Source organism: Dama dama, chromosome 3 (assembly GCF_033118175.1).
Source record: "Dama dama isolate Ldn47 chromosome 3, ASM3311817v1, whole genome shotgun sequence".
Classification (NCBI taxonomy): domain Eukaryota; kingdom Metazoa; phylum Chordata; class Mammalia; order Artiodactyla; family Cervidae; genus Dama; species Dama dama.
In genome coordinates, this window is record NC_083683.1 from 63,867,318 (window position 1) to 63,892,883 (window position 25,566).

At 42.1% G+C, this 25,566-nt stretch overlaps 1 protein-coding gene across 3 annotated transcripts in view; it reads right to left on the minus strand.

The window, feature by feature from the left end:
• TBC1D30 (TBC1 domain family member 30) overlaps positions 1-25,566 on the minus strand; it is a 104,375-nt gene that overhangs the window by 43,139 nt on the left and 35,670 nt on the right. For 2 of the 3 annotated variants that reach the window (XM_061130766.1, XM_061130757.1), the window contains exons 3-5: positions 5,818-5,879; positions 5,234-5,299; positions 657-782 (exon numbers count right to left, since the gene is read on the minus strand). In XM_061130766.1, the coding sequence (XP_060986749.1) occupies positions 657-782; positions 5,234-5,299; positions 5,818-5,879 (254 nt within the window). Of the gene's footprint in view, positions 1-656; positions 783-5,233; positions 5,300-5,817; positions 5,880-8,952; positions 9,247-25,566 lie in introns of those variants that run through there. The other variant, XM_061130776.1, reaches the window with a different exon arrangement.

Genomic DNA, 25,566 nt, shown 5'->3' on the forward strand with positions numbered 1-25,566 from the left:
AAACTCTGCATGAAACAACTTTCCTTTTAAAACCTCAGCTTAGCATCACAGGTAATGTACTCATATAAAATAAAAAGCATGCCCTAGAGGCTTATGCAAGAGAAGAATAATGGGATTAAATCAAAACAATATCCTTGGCTTTTGGTGCCAGGCTCTAATCAACTGTAATAATCCAGGTAGGTGAACCTCGGCTGCCTCCACAGCTGGCCTGAACATTCAACCATCTGGTGTAAAGTAAACCCATCAGTCAATTTAACTATCTTCATAAAATGACAGTTAAGAAATTATCAAAATCCTAATAACTGCCCAATTATTCTAATATGAAATAGGCTTAACTAAATTTCTCAGTGACTTTGATGTAAAAATCCAGTTAAAAGCACTGACCCATGCTAAACAAAAAAGGAAATTCCATTTCCTATCATGCACGCAAAATAAGTTGAATATGAATGGAAACATTTTTTTCTTACTAGCAACATGCAGATGTACACAGACAAGGCATCGACAAATTCCCCATTTTAAAAAGCTGTTAACTAATGACATTAATAGCAGGAAGTACACAGACATTCAAACCATAAGGCTTGATCCTCTGTCCAGGACACATCTGGTTCTTAGAAATCTTCCAAGTTAAGACAATAAGCCAAACTCAGAGGTATTACCTTAACTATCTGAATTCCCATCGAGTCATCATCAGGATTACTCCTCTCATTGAAAGTGAAACGCATGGTTTTGTCCCAGTCAATGGCTATACTGTGCAAATAATGATCTGCCAAGGTCAACCAAACCTAAAATAGTAATAAAGAAGAATGCTAAAGTAAAATGCATAATTTCATCTTTCTTTATTAGGCAATACTGATTGCATCCAACAAGAAAATGAAAACTGTTACTAGAAGAGATATAGCGACATGTAGAAAACTAAGAACCTCATTGAAAAGTCTGATGTACTAAATTGTACCAATTATGGACTTTTATTTATTCTTTCAACTAATATTTATTGAGTTCCTACTATGTACCAAGTAACAATCCAGCCATTAAAGATATTGTTAAGAAAACAAAAACATATCAAATTTTATTTCAGTACTAGTAGAATAGCTAGATTATCTTTGCTGTTGTTGTTTAGTTTCTCAGTAACGCTTGACTCTTTTGAAACCCCATAATCTGTAGCCGGCACGCCTCCTCTGCCCATAGGATTTTCCATGCAAGATTACTGGAGTGGCTTCAGTTCAGTTCAGTCACTCAGTCTTGTGTGACTCTTTGTGACCCCATGGACCGCAGCACCCAAGGCCACCCTGTCCATCACCAAATCCTGGAGTTCACTCAAACTCATGTTCGTTGAGTTGGTGATGGCATCCAACTATCTCATCCTCTGTCGTCCCCTTCTCCTCCCACCTTCAATCTTTCCCAGGATCAGAGTCTTTTCAAATGAGTCAGTTCTTCACATCAGGTGACCCAAGTATTGGAGCTTCTGCATCAGTCCTTCCAATGAATATTCAGGATGGATTTCCTTTAGGATGGACTGGTTGGATCTCCTTGCAGTCCAAGGGACTCACAAGAGTCTTCTCCAACACCATAGTTCAAAAGCATCAATTCTTCGGTGCTCAGCTTTCTTTATAGCCCAACTCTCACATCCATACATGACTACAGGAAAAACTATAGCTTTGACTAGACGGACCATTGTTGGCAAGGTAATGTCTCTGCATTTTAATATGCTGTCTAGGTTGGTCATAGCTTTTCTTCCAAGGAGCAAGCGTCTTTTAATTTCATGGCTGCAGTCACCATCTGCAGTGATTTTGGAGCCCCAAAAAATAAAGTCTGTCACTGTTTCCACTGTTTCCCCATCTATTTGCCATGAGGTGATGGAACCAGATGCCATGATCTTTGTTTTCTGAATGTTGAGTTTTAAGCCAACTTTTTCACTCTCCTCTTTCACTTTCATCAAGAGGCTCTTTAGTTCTTCTTCGCTTTCTGCCATAAGGGTGGTGTCATCTGCATATCTGAGGTTATTGATATTTCAACCGGCAATCTTGATTCCAGCTTGTGCTTCCTCCAGCCCAACATTTCTCATGATGTACTCTGCATGTAAGTTAAATAAGCAGGCTGACAATATACAATCCTGATGCACTCCTTTCCCCATTTGGAACCAGTATGTTGTTCCATGTCCAGTTTGAACTGTTGCTTCCTGACCTGCATACAGGTTTCTCAAGAGGCAGGTCAGGTGGTCTGGTATTCCCATCTCTTTCAGAATTTTCCACAGTTTATTGTGATCCACACAGTCAAAGGATTTGGCATAGTCAATAAAGCAGATGTTTTTCTGGAATTCTCTTGCTTTTTCAATGATCCAGCAGATGTTAGCAATTTGATCTCTGGTTCCTCTGCCTTTTCTAAAACCAGCTTGAACATCTGGAAGTTCACGGTTCCCGTACTGTTGAAGCCTGGATTGGAGAATTTTAAGCATTACTTTACCAATGTGTGAGATGAGTGCAATTGTGCGGTAGTTTGAGCATTCTTTGGCATTGCCTTCTTTGGGATTAGAATGAAAACTGACCTTTTCCAGTCCTGTGGCCACTGCTGAGTTTTCCAAATTTGCTGGCATATTGAGTGCAGCACTTTCACAGCATCATCTTTCAGGATTTGAAATAGCTCAACTGGAATTCCATCATCTCCACTAGCTTTGTTCATCATCTCCACTAGCTCCAAGTGCTTTCTAAGGCCCACTTGACTTCACATTCCAGGATGTCTGGCTCTAGGTGAGTGATCACACCATCGTGATTATCTGGGCCGTGAAGATCTTTTTTGTACAGTTCTTCTGTGTATTCTTGCCACCTCTTCTTAACATTTTCTGCTTCTGTTAGGTCCATACCATTTCTGTCCTTTATTGTGTCCATCTTTGCATGAAAAGTTCCCTTGGTATCTCTAATTTTCTTAAAGAGATCTCTAGTCTTTCCCATTCTATTGTTTATTGGACTGGGTAGCCATTCCCTATTCCAAAGCATCTTACGAGCTTGTTATACTAGACTCCGGATTACTCTCTACACTTGGGCAAGAGCTCCTTGGTCACCCATGGGGAGAGAGGGGGGTGGAGTGTGTTTTTGTTTGTGTATGTGTATGTGTCTGCACATACACACGCATGTGTGCGCGCTCAGTCATGTCTGACTCTTTGCAGCTCCATGGAGAATGGGCCTGTTTCGCCTCTGCATTTGAACCATCCCTCTCTAACACACACAAGAAAACTGATTGATGGGTTCCCATAAAGAATAATTTTTTTAAAGGAATCACTGGATACCTTGACTCCTTGCATGACCTTATCCAGAAAAGTTGCTTCATAATGCCATTTTTCATGTGCACTTTGAAGAACCCTCAATGTTCAAATTCTAGGAGTCTTAAGATTAGCTTATAATAGAAACAAGTTTACTTAGAAATGAGGTTCACAGGCTTTGAAAGCGAACTTAGGGTTACCGAGGGGGAAATGTGGGGGGTTAACATGTACACAGCACTATATATAAAACCGACAACCAACAAGGGCCTACTACACAGCACAGGGAATTCTGCGCATAGTCTGTGGCGGATCTACACGGAAAGAGAATCTGCAATGGAATGGATGTGTGTATATGTACAACTGAATCCCTTTGCTTTACACATGAAGCTAATACAGCACTGTACATCAACTATACTCCAATATATAATAAAAATTAAGTTTTAAAAAAGAAAGGGGAATTGTGGTTGCCAAACGGGGAAGGGGCAAGGACGGATAAGTTTGGGATTAGCAGATGCAAAATATTATACGTAGAATGGATAAACAAGGTCCTACTGTGTAGCACAGGGAACTATATTCATTATTCTAGACAAGGGCAACTCAATATTCCCTGATAAACCAGAGTGGAAAAGAATATGAAGAAAAAATATATAACTGAATCACATCACTCTGCTGTACAGTGGAAATTAATACAACATTGTAAATCAACTATACTTCAATAAAAATTTTTTAAAGGGGGGAGAAACTAGGTTTACAAATAAATAGCTGACATTTTGACTATCAACAGGTCAACAACTATCAATAGTCCAGTGTTGACTTTTTGAACATAACTTAGCAGGACTAACACTGATTAATACCTCTAGCCAGACCTCTCTCCTAAGCATCAATCGTATGTGCAAATATACACTTGATATCTTCAATTTAGATATCTAACAGGTATCATAACCTTAACATATCCAAAACCAATCATCTAACCAAGCGTCACCCCCAACTATATAGACACACACATACACATGCTTGTCCCCTCTGGGAAAATAGTAACTCTACCCTTTCAGAAGCTCAAGTCAATCCTGAAGTTTTTGTTGACATTGCTCTTACACTTTATATTCAATCTGGCAGGAATTCAAGTCAACTCAGCCTTCAAAATATATCTAGAATCTTATCCCTTCTCTCCATCTCCACTACCAAAATCCTGATCTATTTCTTGCCTGAATTACTGCAAGCTTCCCACTGCTCTTTCTCTCTGCTGTTGCTCTTGTCCCGCACATTCGCAAGCTAGCAGTCAGAATGGTCCATTTAAAATATAAGTCTACCATGTTATCCCCCTGCTCAAAACTTTCCAATGCTTTCTCATCTCACACTGGGCAAAAGTCCTCCTATGGCCTGTAAGGTCCCACAAGATCTGCCATTCCCCTCAGGTCACCACGTTACCACTGTGACCCCTACACACACACTGCTTTCCCCTTTGTCCACTGGGCTTCAGCCACCCTGGCCTCTTACTTCTGCTTGGATACTCCTGAGATGCTCCCACCTGAGCGTGTTTTCTGTTTGGAGTACTTTCCACAAGGCGGCTACATGGCCACCTGCTCACTTCTTTAAGGGCCCTATTCAAATGTTACCTTGCCATTTAAAAATGCTACCTCCTTATCTCCATTTCCCTACACTCTCCTTACTTCTTTCTTTGCTTTATTTTTATGTACGGCACTTAGCATCATCTGAAATACTTTATATTATATTCATAATAAACTCTACGAGGGTAAAAATTTTGGCCTGTTGGGGTTTTTTCCCACTGCTGTATCCCCAGTACCTACAGAAAGTATCTCGCACAGAATAATCCATAAATACTTATTGAATTAATGAATAATGAAGAGGGACAGATTTCAAATGACTAAATCTAGAATATTCTTTTTTGACATTCCAGACACTTTAAAGAGAGACAGAGTGATGGTCCTTTTGCATTTTAGCCATACAAATCCTCCTCACCTTTCTCCTCCATTCCTTTGGTATTCCTGTCGACAGTCTGGCAACTGCCTTTAGAGCATCGTACCACTAGAAATAAAGAAGAAACACTATCAAAGTGATAATATTGACCTGGTTAAGCACTTTTCAACCATTTCTCCATCTTGACATTTGTAGAATATGATAATATTTATACAGAACACTGGGGTAAACACTCCGAGCTTCCTTCAGCCAGCTATGTCTGGTCTAAGTTCCTCCACTTAGGACCCCTTAACACACCTGTTATCCACTTGCAACCCATGCACACAAGGGTTGGGAAGCTCTGACTGAGAAATCAAAACGTGTGTTACAGATTCAGAACAACAGCAGTTGGTTTTCAAATTTTTTTCCCACACTTGAACCATTAAAAGAAAGTACAAAATTTTTCACTGCAAGTATAAATCCAGGCCACTTATAGCTTCGCAAGCTATTTCATCCATAATTTTAAAACCTGACTCATCTTATGCATATCCAAGCACATGCTAATCTTCCCACTCTGAGAATATATCTCAGTGTACCTTGTCGTTACCCCCAAATAAAGGTATTTTTGAAACTAAAAATAAAATTACCTGCTGAAAACCATTTTGACCTAAAGATGGCTCAAGAGTGAACTTCAACTTTGTGTCAACTCCTAAAATAAAAAGACATAAATAGCAGTTATCTAGGGAGAAAATACACTATATCAAAAATAAAAGTAAAAATTAACCTTATACTACTGGGTCATCATAAAATTTTTAAAACACTCATTTTTTAACTAGATTACAATCTTGTTAATTGTCAATTTTGTTAAAAGGAAAAGAATATTAATTATTAAAATAGAAAAACATCCTATGGTAATAAAATGGAACTTATCCATAGAATGGTGCAAACACAAAAAGTGACACATGGGCTTGCAGTCACACAGACTTCCACTCAGCATTGGTTCCTACAGTCAAACAAAGTATTTAACCTGAGTTTCAATTCTCCATCCTTCAAATGAGGATAAAGCCTATCTCAGTTAGTTGTTGCAATGATTAACTGTAAATCACTTAGTACAGTATAATTAACATTTATGAAACATGGGAAGAGAATTCTTTACTTACAGAATTTGTTTTTTAGGACAGTTGCATTGGCTAATTCTATTAAGGAAAATTCAGTGAAATATCAAAAGGTATAAAAAAATAATGTCATTGCCTTCCCACTTGTGAAATAATCCATATTTTAAAATTGTAATGATAGACTTATTCATTAAAGACATGTTTGTATATTTAGATTACAAGCTAAGAATAGAACTGAACCCCAGTTGCAAGTTATCTACAACCTTAGATAAACTTCTTTGACTCAAATCTCAAATCTACAGAATAGGAGCAAATAAAGAGGAAAATGTATAAAGACTATATGCAATATTCATATTGGACTTTTTTATTATTGAGATGAAATTACATGACAATTTTTATTCCCACGTAAATTATATCAAAAATAATGGGTTTCCTATGACAAGCCAAACGTCCAACCCCACCCACTGGACAAGTCAAAAATAATGTAAACAAATCTGAAAATGCTAGGTATTCCTTTTTTATAATTTCAAAATGACATTTTAAGCCCACTTTAAACTTAATAATTCAAGGACCAAGATACACCAAAAATTGTCAGTAGCATTGTTTTACAATTTACAATTGTCATTTATGATGACATTTTTGCTTCTAAGATGTTGAATGGCAGATTAAGCATACTGAAACCTGTCCACAACTTCCACTACTTAGGGAACAATCTTTCTTTAGAAGCTGGTATGTAGATAGGAAGATACTTCAGAATTTGTAAAATTATAATGCTAAAGTAGACATGTCTTTTTAAAAGCATATATGGAGTCAAGAAGCTGAAAAGAGATGTGTCTGATTTACCCAAGTCCATGACAGTATGAAGATGCCCTTCTTGGAGTCCTAGAAGAGTACTGTGTATTCAAGAGATTGGTCCTAGATTTCTAAAGTCAAGCTTTATAATCAGTGCCCTGATAATTCTTTTCAGAGCTTCCCAGCCAAAAGCATACACGGTTTAGATAGATAAGATTTTCTTCTTTGAAGGTATATTATGTATCTTGATGGATTCTCATTACTCTGAGATGATTTAAATGAAGTCTTGCCTCAGTGTGCAATGATACAACGGGAGATAAGAGTGCCTCCAGCTGGAGCCACGATTTTAAGACAAGATAAAACCTCTTGGTGAGGTTGCTGTCCAGATGCAGGGTGCTGAATGGAAGCGCGTTTAGTAATGACGTTTGCTTTATAACATAACAAAGACCAGGAAATTCGGTCCCATGCTCTTATCTCAACCGATCTAAAATCCTTGGATTCCCTGCCTGTACGACTGAATATGCTCCCTTGACTTTATCAGAAGTACCTGCTGGGCATCTTGCCAATCGCCTCGCTGAGCTGACACCCGGCTGGGGTTAGTCAAAACCACAACTATTTTCTCACGATCAAAAATGAGTCACAGGATTTCACCGGAATTGATCATTCGCCGCCTGCATGCAAAAGCTGAAATCAGGTCATTTCTACCTCTTTTCTTCTAACTGAACAAGGAAGGGGAGAAGGTTTGTGTTTCATCTGTTAATCACTGGATATTCCGGATTCAGGAACACAAAACACTTTTAACGTGGGAAGGAGATTTTTTTTTTTTTTTTCTTTAAGGCTAAAGAAAGACTGTGAATAACTACTATAGTCTCTGTAACTAGACACTTCCTTGGGGAGAAAAACAAAGAAACCACGAGGTTCGGAAAGGCAGTGACGCGTTCCACCCTTTGGGGCTCAGGGCCTTGATTCTCTCTGCAGCCTCGGGATAGCAGGTCCCCCAAGGCGCAAGGAGACGGAGTGGAGGGAGGAGGGGGCTCAGGAGAGGACAAACCCCCTGGAAGCCAGCTGGTGCCACCCTGGGGACAAGTGGGTGCTAAGCACGGGTCCGGGAACAGCCGGCTCCCTCTGTGGCCACTCCTAACCACGAAGCCTTATGCCCAGGGGACTGAGCACGCTAGGGCTGGGCTCATAAAACCCCCAGGGAGGAATGCCGGGTGATGGAGCAGGCGCGGAGTTCTGCAGCCTGGAGATGCAGGGATGTGTAAACACAGGCTGACAGCAGAAAGGGCCTGGCCTAACACAGGCAGCTCACTCGGTCTTTACCTCCAGAAAGGATCTCTACTTTGCAGGAGTATTTCCTGCCTGCTCTCCACGCGGAGGCTCCTGGTTATATTATCCCGGCACTCACGAAGCAGGGACGCTCAAGAAAATGCACTCGATTTTTTTTCCTTCTTGGTCCCTACCTTTCCCTCCGACCCCAAGTATCAAACCTGTGCCTTTCTCCGCCTCCCACACCTCCTTTAAGGTGTGGCTTCTTGTGAGTCCGAACCACAATTGGTTGCACGGCCTCTGACAGCCCAGGCAGCCGGGAGCACCAGCCGGCAGCTCGGGGAACAAGCCAGGGCTGGACCACTCACAGGCCGCGGGGCGGGGGCGCGCGGGCAGCCGGCGGGAGCAGCCTCCTCCGCGCCTAGGGAGGCCGCTGCCCGGGCCAGGCCTGGGTCCTCGCTTTTCCCTCCCAGGCCGACCCGGCCCCGCCTGCGCCCAGCGGCGGGTGCTCCCGGGCCTAGCGGAGTCCCAGCTACGGCAGAGGCACCAGCGCCGGGGGCGCCACGCGACTCTCCAGTGCTCCCCTCTGCCGCCCCGGGTCCTCACCCGGCTCCAGGGTGCAGAGCAGCCGGGGCGCGGTCCGAGAAATGCAGCTGCGCTTCTTGAGCACATTGCTCAGGATGGTGCCCACGCCGCCGCCGCCGCCACCCTGCCGCTTCAGGCATCTCCCTCCACGTCTCAGGGAGCCGGTCAGCTTGTCCTGCCGCATCCGAGAGCGCCCTGGGATCCCGCGCTCCGCCTGGGTCCCCGCCGCTCCGCTGGCGTAGCGGCTTGGCGCGCGCCGGGGGCTTGGTGAGATCGCTTAGACGAGAGTCCCTGGGAAGCAGCGAGAATGCTCGGGGATCGAAGGACTCGCGGAGCACCGTGGGCGCCGCCGAGAGTGGGGCGGCCGGCAGGTATCTGCAGTGCGGAGCCAGCCAGGCTGAGGCTTAGAGAGGGCTTGGGGCTGGGAGGAGGGCGGGAGCGATCCAGTGCTGGGAGACGGAGGCGGCGCTCCCGCCCCCAATCCCGGCATCACCATGCGCAGGCGGGGCAGCCTTAGCGCCCCAGCCCCTGGCAGGCTCCCGGCACCTGCGTGCGGGAGCCGCGGAGCACCCCCAGCCCGCGCGCGCGGGCGGATGAGCAACGGCTTCCCGAGACCAGGAGCAGTGACAGAGATCTCCGTGCTTCTCCCAAGATCTGAGACGCTGGAGGGAGCACTAAAGGGAGCAAATCTCGGGTGCAGAATACCAGCGAGTGACTGGTGGATGGTGAAGCACCAGCTTCATCCCAAATCGTGTTAAACTCTTTCCTGGCATCTTAGAGGGGCATGGGAAGCACGTTAGAAGTATTATCATTATTAGTAGTATTAATATTATTTATATGTTGTATGTTAATTAAATACATAATATTATTATAATAATGGCTGTTTCTTTTGGAAGAGTGGAATTAAAAATAAAACTGTCCCACTTAAAAGCATGGTTTTTCTCTCCAGCCAGAGACTTCAGTAGTCAGAACTACTAGCAATAATTACTGCTGTTTTTAAGTCATTCATAAACTAGGGCATTCCGACATTCTCCAATGGATATTAATCATAAAGGTGAATGAGTCATAAGAAAGGAAAGGATGTGGAGGGAAATACGAAGATATTTGTATATATATTTGTATATATATATTTAGAAAAGGCACAATAGATGGATTAAAAAAACTAAATAGTATTTATATGGAAGAGAACAATGTAGAAGAGAGAGAAACAGAAAACACATTTCTGTGGATGTACCTTATGTAGTTTGGACTCTGGAATAATATTAATATTATTAACAGCATTATTAGTTCATTATAGTAATAATATTAATAAATCAAACAAAAAGAAAACTCTAAAATTTACAAATGAATAGAAACACATGAACCTAACTCAATATCCTTTTGATGGCAGAGGAACACAGAAAAAAATAAGTTGCTTTTAGAGTATAGTAGTATGCTTGTAGAATGGTGGTATACCTTTTAAGAGCAAATAGAACTACAAAAAAATCTTAAATGTCATTCTGTAGCATTATTGTTATTAAAAATATTGGTGTTTTTTTAATTCTTATGTACACTATAGAATAACCTAAATAATGTTAATGCCAAAAGGAACCAAGGTGTTTTCAATGTAACAAAAAATAAAAGTGTGTAATCAAAGAAATTAAGTTTTTAAATCCTGCAACAGTATATCTTAAATGGAAATAATGTATGAACTCATCTTTTTTCTTTTCAAAAATACATATAAAGCCATTGAATAGGTTTAGAACTAAGAGCCACCCAGCATCACTGAATAACCCTAGCATCCAGAATTTGGTCTCTAAAACTCACTCCCCACTAAAAGGAACCAGGGTTCCTTTAGAAACATCTTGATGAACAAAGGAAGAAAGGAGGTGCTTCAAGACCAACTGAGTCATGGCAAAAAGACATGAAAGCCACACAACAGGATACTATTGACCTATTTGGAACATTCTGAGCATCAAAAACAATGGTTGCTAATGGACAGATGAATGGATAAAGAAAGATGTGGTATATATACACAATAGAATACTACTCAGCCATAAGAAAGAATGAAATAACATTCTTTTATGGCAATATAGATGGACCTAGATATCACCATACTAAGTGAAGTAGGTCAGAAGTGAAGTGAAGTAAGTCGTTCAGTCGTGTCCGACTTTTTGTGACCCCATGGACTATACAGTCCATGGAATTCTCCAGGCCAGAATACTGGCGTGGGTAGCCTTTCCCTTCTCCAGGAGATCTTCCCAACCCAGGGATCAAACCCAGGTCTCTCGCATCACAGGCAGATTCTTTTACCAGCTGAGCCACAAGGGAAGGAAGTCAGAAAAAGGCAAATACCATATGATATCACTAATACGAGGGATTCAAAACATGACACAAATGAACTTATTTACAAAACAGAAACAGGCTAACAGATACAGAAAACAGACTTAACAGTTTCCAAAAGAGACAGGGGGTGGAAGAGGGATAAATGGGGAGCTTAGGATTAACAAATACAAACCACTGCATATAAACTAGATAAACAACAAGGCACATCTGCATAGCACGGGGAACTATATTCAACATTCTATAATAAACCATAATGAAAAACAATATGAAAAGTATATGTATGTATGTGTAAGTGAATTACTTTGCTCTACACCAGAAACTAGCACAACATTGTAAATCAACTATGCGTGCCCAGAGCCTCAGTCGTGTCTGACTCTTTGCAACCCCATGGACTGTGGCCTGCCAGGCTCCTCTGTCCATGGGATTCTCCAGGCAAGCATATTGCAGTGGGTTGCCATTTCCTGCTCCAGAGGATCTTCCAAGCCCAGGGACTGGAACCTGTGCCTACTGCACTGCAGGCAAATTCTTGACCACTGAGCCACCGGGGAAGCCCATCTGATGTTTTGACGTTAGCCAATTTTTTTACAGGGCAACACAAGCCCCTGGGTGAAGATGGTATTGAACGCCCATAGTTAAAGGCAGAAAACTGGAAGGAGAAAGAAAATCCAGCTGGGAAGTGGACACTTGGTCTGGCTTTCCCAGAAGTCTCATTTGCTCAAACCACAGAGGGTTTATGTCCTCTTTTAACATGAAAGGCTACTCATGCTCAGGTTTTAGCACTGGGCCAGCAGGAAAGACAGCCTCACCAGCCAAGAGGAGGAGAAATGGACGCTGCTCTATAACACTGCCTCCAGGCTAGAGAGGAAGACATCTAGGTCCTGCTGACATCCACCACTCAGACGATCCCACACCCTCTGACTCAGACACGTTCACCAAACAAACTTTTGATTGCATTTGGCTTCATGTAGAGACTTTGCCACCGAGGAGAGACCACACTGACCAGTTAACAGCAGTCAACATCCCTGAGTTCACTCAACTCTCAGTGAATTGAAGAAATCATATCTCTAGGCAGCCGAAGCTTGAGTATAGACCTCAGACTGCCAGCTCACCCAGATATGTCATGGCTGACAAAAAGGCCTGCCTCTGAAATTCTTCAGTTACAGCATTTTTCTTACTGTGAGTGACAGGGGCTTGTTTACCTTCAAGATCAAAATCTTATTGCACTTAGATTACAAGGAAAAACTGACTCTAAAAAAAAAACTTTCTTGAAAATTTCTCATTCTAAACTACATAGAAGTTGACACACACAAAAAAAATTTAAGAGTTTCTACTATTAAAGCAATACATAATGAAGGAATTAAATAATATTATTTTGTTTACATGGGATAGGAAAGCCAAGACTGCCAACTTTTGTAGCAAACAGATAATTAAACACTAAAATACAATGCTCTAAAAACAGTCATGGCACAACCCTAGCATTATATTTATTGTATGACTCATATTTTCTTATTCGTGTCTGGAATATTGTTTTCCAAAAGCAAAAGATAAAGATGTCATCTGAAGGCCACTCGCAGAGGAAACAATGCGAGCATGAACTCAGCTGGAGGATCTTAGCTAGTGAGATTTCCACCCAAACCCAACTTACCGTCACTCGTCACTAACTGAGTGATTTTTCATAATCAAATAATATCTGTGAATTCACGTTTGGGCAAATCAGCCTTTGGCATAGTCCAGAGCACTTATGATTTAATCTGAATTTAGGAAAACTAAAAACTTCACGTTGGAATGAGAATCCATTACTGGCTTGCCAAAGAAAATGAGCGCTTGAGGAAATACTCTGAATGTCTCAGAGTCCAATACCCATGGTACATCCCCAGAGATGCAAGCTCCAGACCAAAACAAGGAAGTAGGGATCATTCAGCTAGTTGTGCATCTCCAGGCCTACATGCTGGCAGTGGAAGCTTTCTTGAGAGCAGATGAATCCTTTAATGGAGAAAGGAGACAAGTTAGCAGGAAAGGCAAGTCCAACATTTTTAAAAAATAAAAGCCAAGTCCCCCAGGGCTTCCAGAAGGGAATCAGGCCCGGGGTTCCTGTGATTTCCTAATGCTACTATTTTTAACAGGTAAATCTTAAAAGAAAAAGGGCCTATGTGTTTATCTTTGGGAATTGAACAGAGCAAGTAGTGACAATTACCAAGAGAAAAAGCTCTGAAAACCTGAAGCGGAGAGACAGAGAGCACAGGAGCTGACCCACTCTGGGGAGGTGGCGTGAACTCATCCTCCCGCTTCACTTCTCTCTGGCAGCTGTGCTCAAGCTCACAAGTGTTTGAGAGTTAGAAGAGATGTACAAGACATCAGGCCCAGTGCTGTCCTCCATCAGGCAGGAGATAGTATGTCTCCTGTTGTTGTTGTTTGGTTGCTAAGTTGTGTCTGACCCTTTTGTGACCCCGTGGACTGTAGCCCGCCAGGCATCTCTGACTATGAGATTTCCTAGGTAAGAATACTGGAGTGGGTTGCCATGTCCTTCTCCAGAGGATCTTCCCGACCCAGGGATCCAACCCACGTCTCCTGTGTTGCAGGCAGATTCTTTATCACTGAGCCACCTGGGAAGTCTGGTACGTCTCTGCATTTGTGCTAATGGAAAGGGTGGTGGTCTGGTGGCATGGGCTTCCCAGGTGGCACAGTGGTGAAGAATCCACCTACCAATGCAGGAGATGCAGGTTCGATTCCCAGGTCAGGAAGATCCCCAGGAGTAGGAAATGGCAACCCCCTCCAGTATTTTTACCTGGGAAATCACATGGACAGAGGAGCCTGGCGGGCTACAGTTCCTGGGGTCGCAAAGAGTCAGACACTTCTTAGCGCACGCGCACACACACACACACATACACACACGCTGGTGGCATGAAGTCTCCTCTCTCTGCTCTGCCCACAATTTCTGCAGGCCCATGAGCAACTCCTAACATAGGAAAAGTCATATCTCCTAAAGGGACAGTAAACTGTGACCAGGCCCATAAGTTCTCTCCTCAGACCTAACTAAAAGTAGGGCTTTAATAAATAGTTCCTTCAACTCATTACCCAGGAAGGAGCCCACACAACTATAAGCTCATGGAGACATCGTCATAACCATTTTCCCTCATGAGCAAGACAGAGAGGAAGGGAAGAACCTTACAATTATCTGACACATCACATGATATACTGGACCATTTTGTTTTCTTTTTGAATGGTTTCTCTTAGTCATAAAACATATGTGTCTACTTAAATACAGATATCCTTGAAGACAATTAAGTGTAGCTTTTCTATTTTGTTTATCTCAGAGATAGAATTCTGTTGCACATGGAACAGAGAGGCTTTGCAATTTCAACACCAAATCACACTCAGCACCATCTTCTACGTCCCAATGGTCCCTGCTTATGCTTTCTCAGAATCATGCTTTTAATCAGATATTTTCAAAAACAAAACCACACTTAATATTTCCCCCAAGCATGCTCAAATATCTTGGATGAAGTATTTTAAGGATAACCAGTTTTATTTACAAACCAGAAAGTTTCAAATTCAAAATTTATCTAATATAAAAATTTAATTCCTAGCTGAAGTGAAGCCCTATTTCAGAGTACCATCCTGGAAATACACATAAAACCCTGCAGCCAGGTCCACATAACTTCAGATGCATAGCTAACCCAAGATTTTCTATTTTCTAGAAAAGTATTTTCTTGCCTCAAAAGAACGGAAATTGAGGGACTTCCTCGGTGGTCCAGTGGTTGGGAGTCCACCTGCCAAGGCAGATCCGTGGTCCAGGAGGATCCTGAATGTCGTGGAGTGGCTGGGCCTGTGGGCCACAACTACCAAGTCCGTGTCCTGCAGCTACTGAAACCCACGTGCCTAGAGTCCCTGCTCCACAACAAGAGAAGCCACTGCAATGAGAAGCCCATGCTCCGCAACAGAGAGTAGCCCCCACTCACCACACCTAGAGAAAGCCCAAGCACAGCCATGGAGATCTAGTGCAGCCAAAAATAAATAAATAATTTTTAAAAACAATAACGGAAATTGATTCAACACCACTCAAGGAAGGTTTATGCTGACCATATAAGACATCTTTAATTTCTGTAATTCATTCATTCATTAGTGAAAAGTTACTCCTCAATTGCTGTGGGAAAGGCATTGTGTTATGGCCTCTGGGAAATAAAAGTTTGAGTTCAGTATGTTCTCTACCTTCACGAAGCTTAAATTTACTGAGGGACAGACAAAGCAGGCAGTAACAGGACAGTGTGAAAGGTTCATTTCAAATACTTTGCAAAAAAAATATACTGCTCTGATTTTCGTCAAAGAGTGTTCTGCCTATGTGTTCCCCTAGGAGTTTGATGGTATCCAGTCTTACATTTAGGTCTTCAATCCATTGTATTTTTGTATATGATGTTAGACAATGTATAGGGTGTTCTAATTTCATTTTTTTACATGCCCAGTTTTCCCAGCACCATATTGTTTTGGTTGCTGTAGCCTTATAGTATAGTGCAAAGTCAGAGAGCATAATTATAGCAAATATAATAAATATAAGTGGAATATAACCTTTAAAAACTGTGAACCACTATATTGTACATCTGTAACTTATATAATATTATACATCTCCTATAATTCAATTCAAGTACTTGGAGGGATACCATTATCTCTACTCCTCCTAAGTATCAGACATATTCCAGTGTTTTCCCAGGGCTTCATTTTACTGAATATTAAATTTCACCTGAAAGCAGGCTAAGGACAAAGCTTATCTCTGCTCTTCTCATAACTGTGATATTCAGCCTTTTATTTGTACATCAAGAGTAGAACTGAGACCAATCACTTTAGAAGATGAAATCGTGGTTCAACCTGGTCACAACTGACTACTTAGCTAAGATTTCCCAACCTTTACACCAAACTATTCTGAGATTCTTTTTGATCCAGTTGAGGGATATGAAAGGAGAGGTTTCCCATACCTATTGATGTGTATTAGTTTGGCTTAGAAATATATGTTCTTAGAGAGGAAAAAAGGAAATAATATGCTTTAAAAACAACATGCTTAACTTTGATGGTAATGCTACAGAGGTAGCAAAAAGAGGAGAGAGAGCTGAATTAATATGAATGTTGACTTAGCTGGCCTGGGAAACTTAGACTTCCCAGCTGGATTCATTCAGAAGAGAAGATACAGAGCATGTGAACAGATGAGGAAACCCATGAAAGCTGCACCCATAAGGCCTCCAGGAGGCAATGTGGTGGGTCAGAAAGGTCCTGAGGGAGGGGACATATGTATACCTACGGCTGGCTCATGTTGATGTTTGGCAGAAACCAACACAATTCTGTAAAGCAATTAATCCTTCAATTAAAAATCAATAAATTTAATAAAAAATAAAATAAAAAGGAAGATCCTGATGATGCAGGAGAGAGACCAAGATTAGAATGCCACTGCCCATACGTACTAGTTCTACGTCCTTGGGCAACTTGCTTAATTTCTGGGTTTCAGTTTCTCCTCTTTGGAATTAATGATACTTAACTCGAGTAATTGTGAGAATGGGGTCGCATAATGGAAGTCAAGACTCTAACACTGGAGTGATGCAAAGCAGTCACTCAACACCTTGGCACTGGGGTGTCCTCAGTGTTTGTTGATAACTATACAAAATAAAGGTTCAATAAAATAGCCCTGTTCACAGTCTACCCAGAAGTCTGCACAACAGAGGCCCAGGACCTGACCTACAGGGAAAGTCTGGCTGGCTAGAACACTCCCTTGAGGTCTTCACCAAATGCTCCCCTTTAGCGTTCCTACCCTCATACCCTCACTCAGGGGGAGGAATATTGGTTGTATATTCATGTTCATGTCAAAGTGCAAAATCAGAACCACTAAATGGGGCACACATCACAATTTAAGGACACTCTAACTGCAGTAAATCGTAGCCTCAGGAGATCATAAATGGCCTTTCTTTGGAGTTTCCAGGCGAAGACTGCAAGCCCAGCAGTAAGGAGTGCTGCAAAAGGACACTTAAAATGAGATGAGGTTCCACTATTATCACCAGTAATAGTGAACCCAACACTATGAATCTCTGAGACCAACTGAATGGATATTCAGTCTATTACTAAGAATTCCTCCATCCAACATAATACTGACCAATTGTAATGCTTAGAGCATACAGCTTGGATTATTATAGTTTCAGGTAAACTGACATTTGAGCAAAAAAGGGGCTTAATGAGGCTTCAACCCTCATTAAGGATATTTTTTAAATGTATCATTATATTTTCTTGACTTAAAAAGAGGAGCCTGAACAAACTGAATTTTTATGTATTTACAAAAAATCTTACATTGTCTTTATATTTTTATTCTCATTGTCTGAGAGTCCAGGACAGGTATTAGAAAGGAATTGAAAATCACATTAGGAATTACATTAAAAGGAAAACACATGTCTCCTGAATTATACAGGTGACAGAGACTTGGGGGTAAGAGGAGTTTATTGTATGTCAGTCAATACAGGACTCAGCATTTTAAAGGGTAGCAAGTCTGGTGACTGATACTCACGTTTATCTTTACCTCCACAGACACAGGAATTCACCCGTGTAGTCTTAAAATAGTCATCTGTGTGTTCTACTTTTACAAGTCAATGTAAAGTTTTGGTAACAGAGAAAAACTCTTAAGGAAGCAGACACTCTTACTAAATATACTTCCCAAGTGCTCTTCTCTTCTAGAAGCAATACAGGTGTGGCCTAGTATACTCATGTACTTAATATAGCAGCACTGGTACCTTTAATTACCACTGCCTTTAGTCCCAGCTTGCCGCAGAGTGTCACATCACGGTACGTCACTCTGGCCTAATGCCAGCATCAATCAGATACACCAGATCCAAAGGAGGGAATAGATTATGTCTAAATAAAGTTACCTCTGGCTTCTCTAAACTTTAAACCTTCCTAATGCTTGAAAATAAGTACCACAGTCTCTTTTAGGAAAGTTCAAAATAATTTTCTAACACGAGGCCTAAAATACAGTTAAGAACTCAGTAAATTTTTTTAATTGCATCTATGACACAAAGAATATCAGGTTGGGATCCTGCTGACTGAACATTTTTAAATGGTAACTGCCTATATTTCAGACGCCACACTTCTCCCACCCCCACACCTGATTCATCCAGGCCCTTGAATTACTTACAGGCTTCTCAGTAGATCATAAATTACATTGAGCACAGGGACTAAGACTTCTTCATTGTTGGATCTCTCCCCTCCCCTGCCTGCAGGCAGCATGTGGCTTATACACATCTGACACTCAGTACAAGACCACGAACAATAAATAATATCATAAACTCACGTCAAAAAGACAGCCAGACATTCTCACTCCTTAAAAAATAAAAAACAAAAAAAGCAGGGGTGGAGGACTTTTTATTCAACTACAAGAGAAATAAGCAGATGTGTTTACGAACAGTTATTTTGACTGACATTTATGCCATGTATCCAAAAAAATCCATAATCACTATTCTTAGTCTCCCTGACAAGTTTCCAAAATATATGTGATGCTCAAATATCACATATGTGCTCTACTCATCCCCAGTGGCTCAGACAGTAAAAAATTCTCCTGTAATGCAGAAGACCTGGGTTTGATCCCTGGGTCAGGAAGATCCCCTGGAGAAGGGAACAGCTGCTGCTGCTGCTGCTAAATAGCTACCCACTCCAGTATTCCTGCCTGGAGAATTCCATGGACAGAGGAGCCTGGTGGGCCACAGTCCATGGGGTCTCAAAGAGTCGGACACAACTGAGTGACTTTCACTTTCATCAGGCAACACACTCCTAAATTCTAGCTACAATGGCAGTCCTCTGTCCATGGGATTCTCCAGGCAAGAATACTAGCGTGGGTTGCCATGCCCTCTTCCAGGGGATCTTCCCAACCCAGGGATCAAACCAAGATCTCCCGCAGTGCAGGTGGATACTTCACCACCTGAGCTACCGGGGAACCTCCAGGATAGTATAGTAGCTAAAATCAGACTCTGGAACCAGCTACCTGGATCGAAACCTGGCTCCAACATTCAGTAACTACATAAACTTGGGTGGGTTAATTATCTCAATCTCCTCACCCATAAAATGGGAAACAATGTATTTCAAAACAGTTATTTTAAGGATCAAATAATACAAGGAAAGCACTTATGGTACAGTCTGACTCAGAGTAAGGTCTTTATAAATGACTTATTGTATCATTAGCACACAATATTAAAGGCACTTAGAATTTTTTTTAAGGAAAGACATCTTGGAAGTTTTTACATCAACATTGTTGTAGAGAACAAATGATGCCACCTGGTCACTTGAGTGTCTTTGCTCTTTAATTACATTACCTTGCATTTGGGCCTAGAGATTTTAGCGCAAAACCAGTCTAAGTGAAAGTGAAAGTCGCTCAGTTGTGTCCGACTCTTTGCAACCCCATGGCCTATACAGTCCATGGAATTCTCCAGGCCAGAATACTGGAATGGGTAGCCTTTCCCTTCTCCAGGGGATCTTCCCAACCCAGGGATCGATCCCAAGTCTCCTGCATTGCAGGCAGATTCTTGACCAGTTGAGCCACAAGGGAAGCCCCCAAACCAGTCTAGGAAGCCCATTAAAAGGAACATTCACTTAAATCGACAAACTGTTTGCATTTCTCATTTTAATTTTTTCAACACGTTACTTGGAGAGAATTCACTTCAGTGCAAACAAGCTAATCCTTCTCTGCTCTTCATAAATTAATAAAGCCCTAGTATTAATTACCCCAAAGCCTCTTGCCTTGAGAGGAAGAAACCAATCTTCCTCAACAGAGTTTAAATAAGCAATTTTCATCTCAATCTTTCTATTCCTGCAATATCACAGCTTTTAAAATAATGCATGCAGTTATCTAAAATTTGGTTCAATCATTTTGTTTTAAAGGGTTTCCCAAATGTAATCCATCATTCACCAGCAAGTCCTGGCCTTTCAATGTATTTTAATTATTTGCAATATAAATAAGTTGTTTGGTGCATTCTATCCATTCCCACATGTATTGATATCAATTCCTCGAGTTTGGGGCTGCAAATACACCCTAGAAGGGAGAAGAGTTTGTGAAAAAAATCATTTTTGGAGGCTTGTCAGTTTTCGAGGACTAAAGTTTCTAATGAAGATGCACAAAGAGAGAAGTAAGGATGGGAGGAGAAAAATAAATAACAACTACCATGTACCAGCTGTCTGCTATGGCTCAGGCACTGGGCTAGGTGCTTTAGTTCTCTTATCTCATTTTAACCCAACAAGGTAAGCATTATTCCCCAAGAAGTGGGGAGTAAAGGGAGAGTGTACCCATATATTATCAGGGTAATATTTTTTTTACTAAGCATGAGGGGGAAATGACTAAAAGAAAATAGATTCAACTATAAACAGTTAATTCTGAGTGGTAGGAATATAGGAATTTATTGTATTTTTCCTTATACTTTAAAAATTTTTTTATTCCTGAATGAAGAAAGGAACAAATTAAGAGGTTAAATAAGTTTCCCAAGGTCATATGACTAAAAAGTGGTGGAGCTGGGGTTTGAACCCAGGTCTACCTCCCTGAAAAGCTATACCAAGCCAATAAAATATAACCAGATAGTTCTGATCTAAGCAGGACCAAAAACACTCTGGAAGTTTTGAAAGGAGACTTGTTCACAGCCTCATTTACGTTACCAAGTGAATGAAACATCCACCATTTCCTTAAACTCCCCATATATTATTTACCTACTAAAACAAACAAGGCACTGGAGAGATAATAGAGAAGCAGCATCAACAAGGTCCACCTAGCACTGCCAATTAAATAAAAACATTCCATGATGCCAGAGAAAATGGGTGAAGCTCTTTCATAAGGATTACTGAAGACCAGCTGTTTCTAAGAGCCCATGGCGAGATGGGGCTTGGTGGAAACCTCACAAGACAATCATTTCTGCATCAACCACCCTATAACTCATCCAGGAAAAATCTGGGCCCCCTTGAAGTTCCCCCAAGAAACTGCAGATACGATTTGTCTCTGAAAATAATTTGTCAAATGTGAAACAGGAAACAGCCTCAAGAGCTGAGAAAGCAACAAACCAAAGATCCTCTCCACAGAGAGAAAACATTAGATGATGAGGACTTTGGGTATAATTGTTCTTGAATAATTTCTGTGCCATTGTTGTGTTCCCTCTTGTGCAGGGACCAGCTGTCACAATCACTGTGTCCCAAAGTTAGGGTAACATCTGAGATGATTCAAACTAAATTGCCCAGACTTTAAAAACTGTGTTTGAAAACTCTTGCACAATATCACAGACAGCAGAAAAAGCTCATTAACCACTTGCTGATGTTGAGGCTTTGATGTAGTGACTCAACGCTTCAGATGCCTCCTTGCTGTATGTCCAACACTTGCATTACAAAATTTGGTGTACAACCGGTCAGAACGGCTGTCATCAAAAAGAACACAAAGAACAAATGCTGGCAGAGACGTGGAGAAAAGGGAACCCTCGTACACTGTTGGTGGAAATGTAAATTGGTGCAACCACTATGGAGGATTCGTATGACCCAGCAACTTCTGGGTATATATCTGAAGAAAAACAAAAAACACTAATTCAAAAAGATACATGCACCCTAATGGAAGCAACCTAAGTGTACATCAACAGATGAATGGGTAAAAAGGATGTGTGCATGTGTACAGACACACACACACACACACACAATGGAATGATACATGGCCATTAAGAAAGAATGTAATAATGTCATTTGGAGCAACATGCATGAACCTAGAGGGCACTATGCTCTGTGAAATACTGTATGATATCACTTATAGTTAGTTAGTGTTAGTCACTCAGTCATGTCAGACTCTTTGCAACCCCATGGACTATACGGCCCACCAGGCTCCTCTGTTCATGGAATTCTCCAGGCAAGAACACTGGAGTGGGTTGTCATTCCCTTCTCCCAAGGATCTCCCCAGCCCAGGGATCAAAGCTTGGTCTCCAGCATTGCAGACAGATTTTTTACCATCTGAGCCACCAGGGAAACCCATCACTTACATGTGGAACTTAAAAAACACAATGAACTAGTGAATAAAATAAAAAAGAAGCAGACCCACAAATACAGAGAACAAACCAGTGGTGACCACTGGGAAGGGGGAGGGGCAATGTAAAAGGGGAGAGGAAAAGAGAAAAAAGGGTTATTATGAGATTTTACAAAATCACGTGTGTGAACATTTCAAAAACTGTAAAGCACCATAGAATTTAAAGAATCTTTCATTCAATAAAAAAAGGTTTACAAATAAAAACAAAATTTACTGTATGACTTTATTCAAAATGAACTTGAGCCAAACAGAAGTGTTTAGAATGCCTCCACCATCCCACCTGACATCATTCTAGATGAGCTGGGAAGGGTACACAGGCAGCAAAGTTAACTACAGCTGACTCTCCTATGAGGGAAAAGCTAGCCAAGCCCAGTGATGTGTGGGTTTACCGTCTAACCCTGATCCTCTGGCTTTCTAGCAGCAAGGGCAGTTGAGCCCTAAAATAGCTTGTGCTTGTGCTAAATCACTTTAGTCCTGTTGGACTCTTTGCAACCCAGGTGGACTATAGCCCACCAGGCCCCTCTGTCCATGGGATTATCCAAACCAGAATACTGGAGTGGGTCATCATTCGCTTCTCCAGGGGAATCTTCCCAACCCAGGGATCAAACCTGAATCTCTTACATCTCCTGCATTGGCAGGCTGGTTATTTACCACTAGCACCACCTGGGAAGCCTAAAATAGATTATTGTGAAAGTGTTAGTCGCTCAGTTGTGTCCAGACTCTGTTCAACCCCATGGACTATAGCCCGTCAGGTTCCTCTGCCCATGGGATTCTCCAGGCAAGAATACGGGAGGGGATTGCCATTCCCTTCTCCAGAGGATCTTCCTGACCCTGGGATCGAACCTGAGTCTCCTGCATTGCAGACACATTTTTTACCATCTGAACCACCAGATTACTACAGCCTAAAGGAAAAGACTGTCAGGGAGAAATTCCCAGAGGAAAATGGCCCAAGAGCATTTAAGAGCAAGGATGTCCAAGATTCAGTTCACCAATCAACCACCTCTTGTATCCTTCCACACTGCAGCTTTCCTCCACATCATCTGAAAACCTTCAGTCAAGGACATTACTCACAGCCAGCCTCCTGCCAGCGGTACTTCAGGGACTGAGACAGAAGGAACAGGCTTAGAGTGAAGAGAAAAGACGGTGCTACGGGGACAGACAGCACGTGACCTTGGAGAAGCAGGATGAACCAGGCAGAAAAGATGTGAAACAAACCCCTCCCCCACCAGATTCCCTAACAAGGGCTGCTGGGAGTGGGGGCTGTATTGTGCAATAGGTCATCTCTAGCTCAGGAGATCACTTTCCATTTCTCCAAGGCCTTGCAATCGTGGGAGATGGCGGAGAGGAAGCAGTAGGTGTCAAGGGGAAGGGAGGGGGTGCTTCACGCTGAACAGGGCATGGGAAGACTGCTGCCAGTGAAGCCTCCTTTCTCCAGTTGGGAATATCTGGCAGAGCAGAAGAGAAAATGCTGGCATGGAGGAGAGAATAGACGAGGGAAGGGAAAACATTCTGTCAAAAGATCCCAAACTCCACGAGGTAGAGAAACAGGTCTTCCACAACTGGGCCTGTAGCATGACTGATCTGAAAAAATAGACAAGAGGGTGAGTGTGAATCACAGATGCAGAGGGAAACCACAGAAGCAACTCTATGGTTTCATTTGCATAGAGTGCCAATTTTACCTCCTCCCTTCCAATTTGGATACCTTTTATTTCTTCTACGTGTCTGACTGCTGTGCCTAGGACTCCCAATACTATGGTGAAGAGAAGTGGTAAGAGTGAACATTCTTGTCTTGTACCAGATTTTAGTGGAAAGGCTTTCAGCTTTTTACCCTTGAGTATTGCACTGGCTGTGGGTTTGTCATAACAGAAGCAGTTCTAAGTGAGGAAAACAAGTTACAAGATCTAAACTGGGGAGACTGAAACAGGACAGAAAGCAGATGGATGGAGAAAAATGATTCAGGATGGAGGTAGGAAGGATATTCAGGATATGAAAGCTGTGTTTATGTGGTGCTGTGTGAACAACACAAGGACAGGCTTGTCATGCTTAAAAAGTCAGAGCTGCCCCATGTACATGCTAGCATTTTTCACAATAGCCAAGGGGTGGAAGCAATACAAGTGTCAATTGATGAATGAATAAACAAAATGTGGTACCTACACACAGTGGAATATTATTCAGCCTTAACAATGAGGGCAATTCTGACACATGGATGAATCTTGAGGACACTCCGCTAAACGAAATAAGCCCATCAAGGACCCATACTCGGTGGAGGTTGCCGGGGACTGAGGAGAGGACTGGGGAGTTTTGCTAAATGGGTGCAGAGCTTCAGTTCTGCAAGATGAAGAGTTCTGGAGACAGATGGTGGTGATGGCCGCACAACAACGGCTCTACGGAACACTAACGAACTATGTACTTAAAATGGCAACGTTTAGGGTCTTCCCTGGTGGCTCAGTGGTAAAGAATCCAGCTGCCAATGCAGGAAACATGGATTCAATCCCTGGTCTGGGAAGATCCCATATGCCACAGTGCAACTAAGCCAGTGGGCCACAACTTTTGAGCCTGAGTTCTAGAGGCTGGGAGCCACAACTGCTGAAGCCCTGGAGCACATGCTCCGCCACAGAAGCCACCGCGATGAGAAGCCCGTGCACCGCAACTAGAGTAGCCCCTGCTCGCCACAACTAGAGAAAAGAATGCACAGCAACAGAGACCCAGCGCCGTGCAAAATAAAATTGTTTTTAAAAAGATGGCACAGTTTTGGTCATATACATTTTATCACAGTTTAAAAAAATGAGAGATACCCTTTTAAAAAAAAAAAGCCAGAGAGTTGCAGATCAGTGATTGATGATGGACATTTCTGAATATGCCTCTCTTACAACAGCATCTTCTAAGACACTGTTATTTTTTCAGCAAAGGTTTCTGAGCCACTACCCCATGCAAGCAGAGCACCAGACACTGGGAACATCATATAAGTAAGGCACAATTCAGCAGGAGATACAGACCAGGGAACAGAGCATGACAACCCCGTGTGGCCAGGACGAGCCTGAACAGAGAAGCACCGAATTCAGACTCTGTGGTCAAAGGTCCTTTCCAGAAGGCATGATGCCTCAGCTGGATCCTAAAAGTAGAAGTTACCATAGAGAGGTAATGGAGAGGAGAGTACCAAAGCGAATAGCTCGTGGCAAGGGCATGTGGTGAATTTTTACAACCAGCTGTAATTCATCCCGCCTGGAGCGCAGAGGGGGGAAGAACAATTTGAA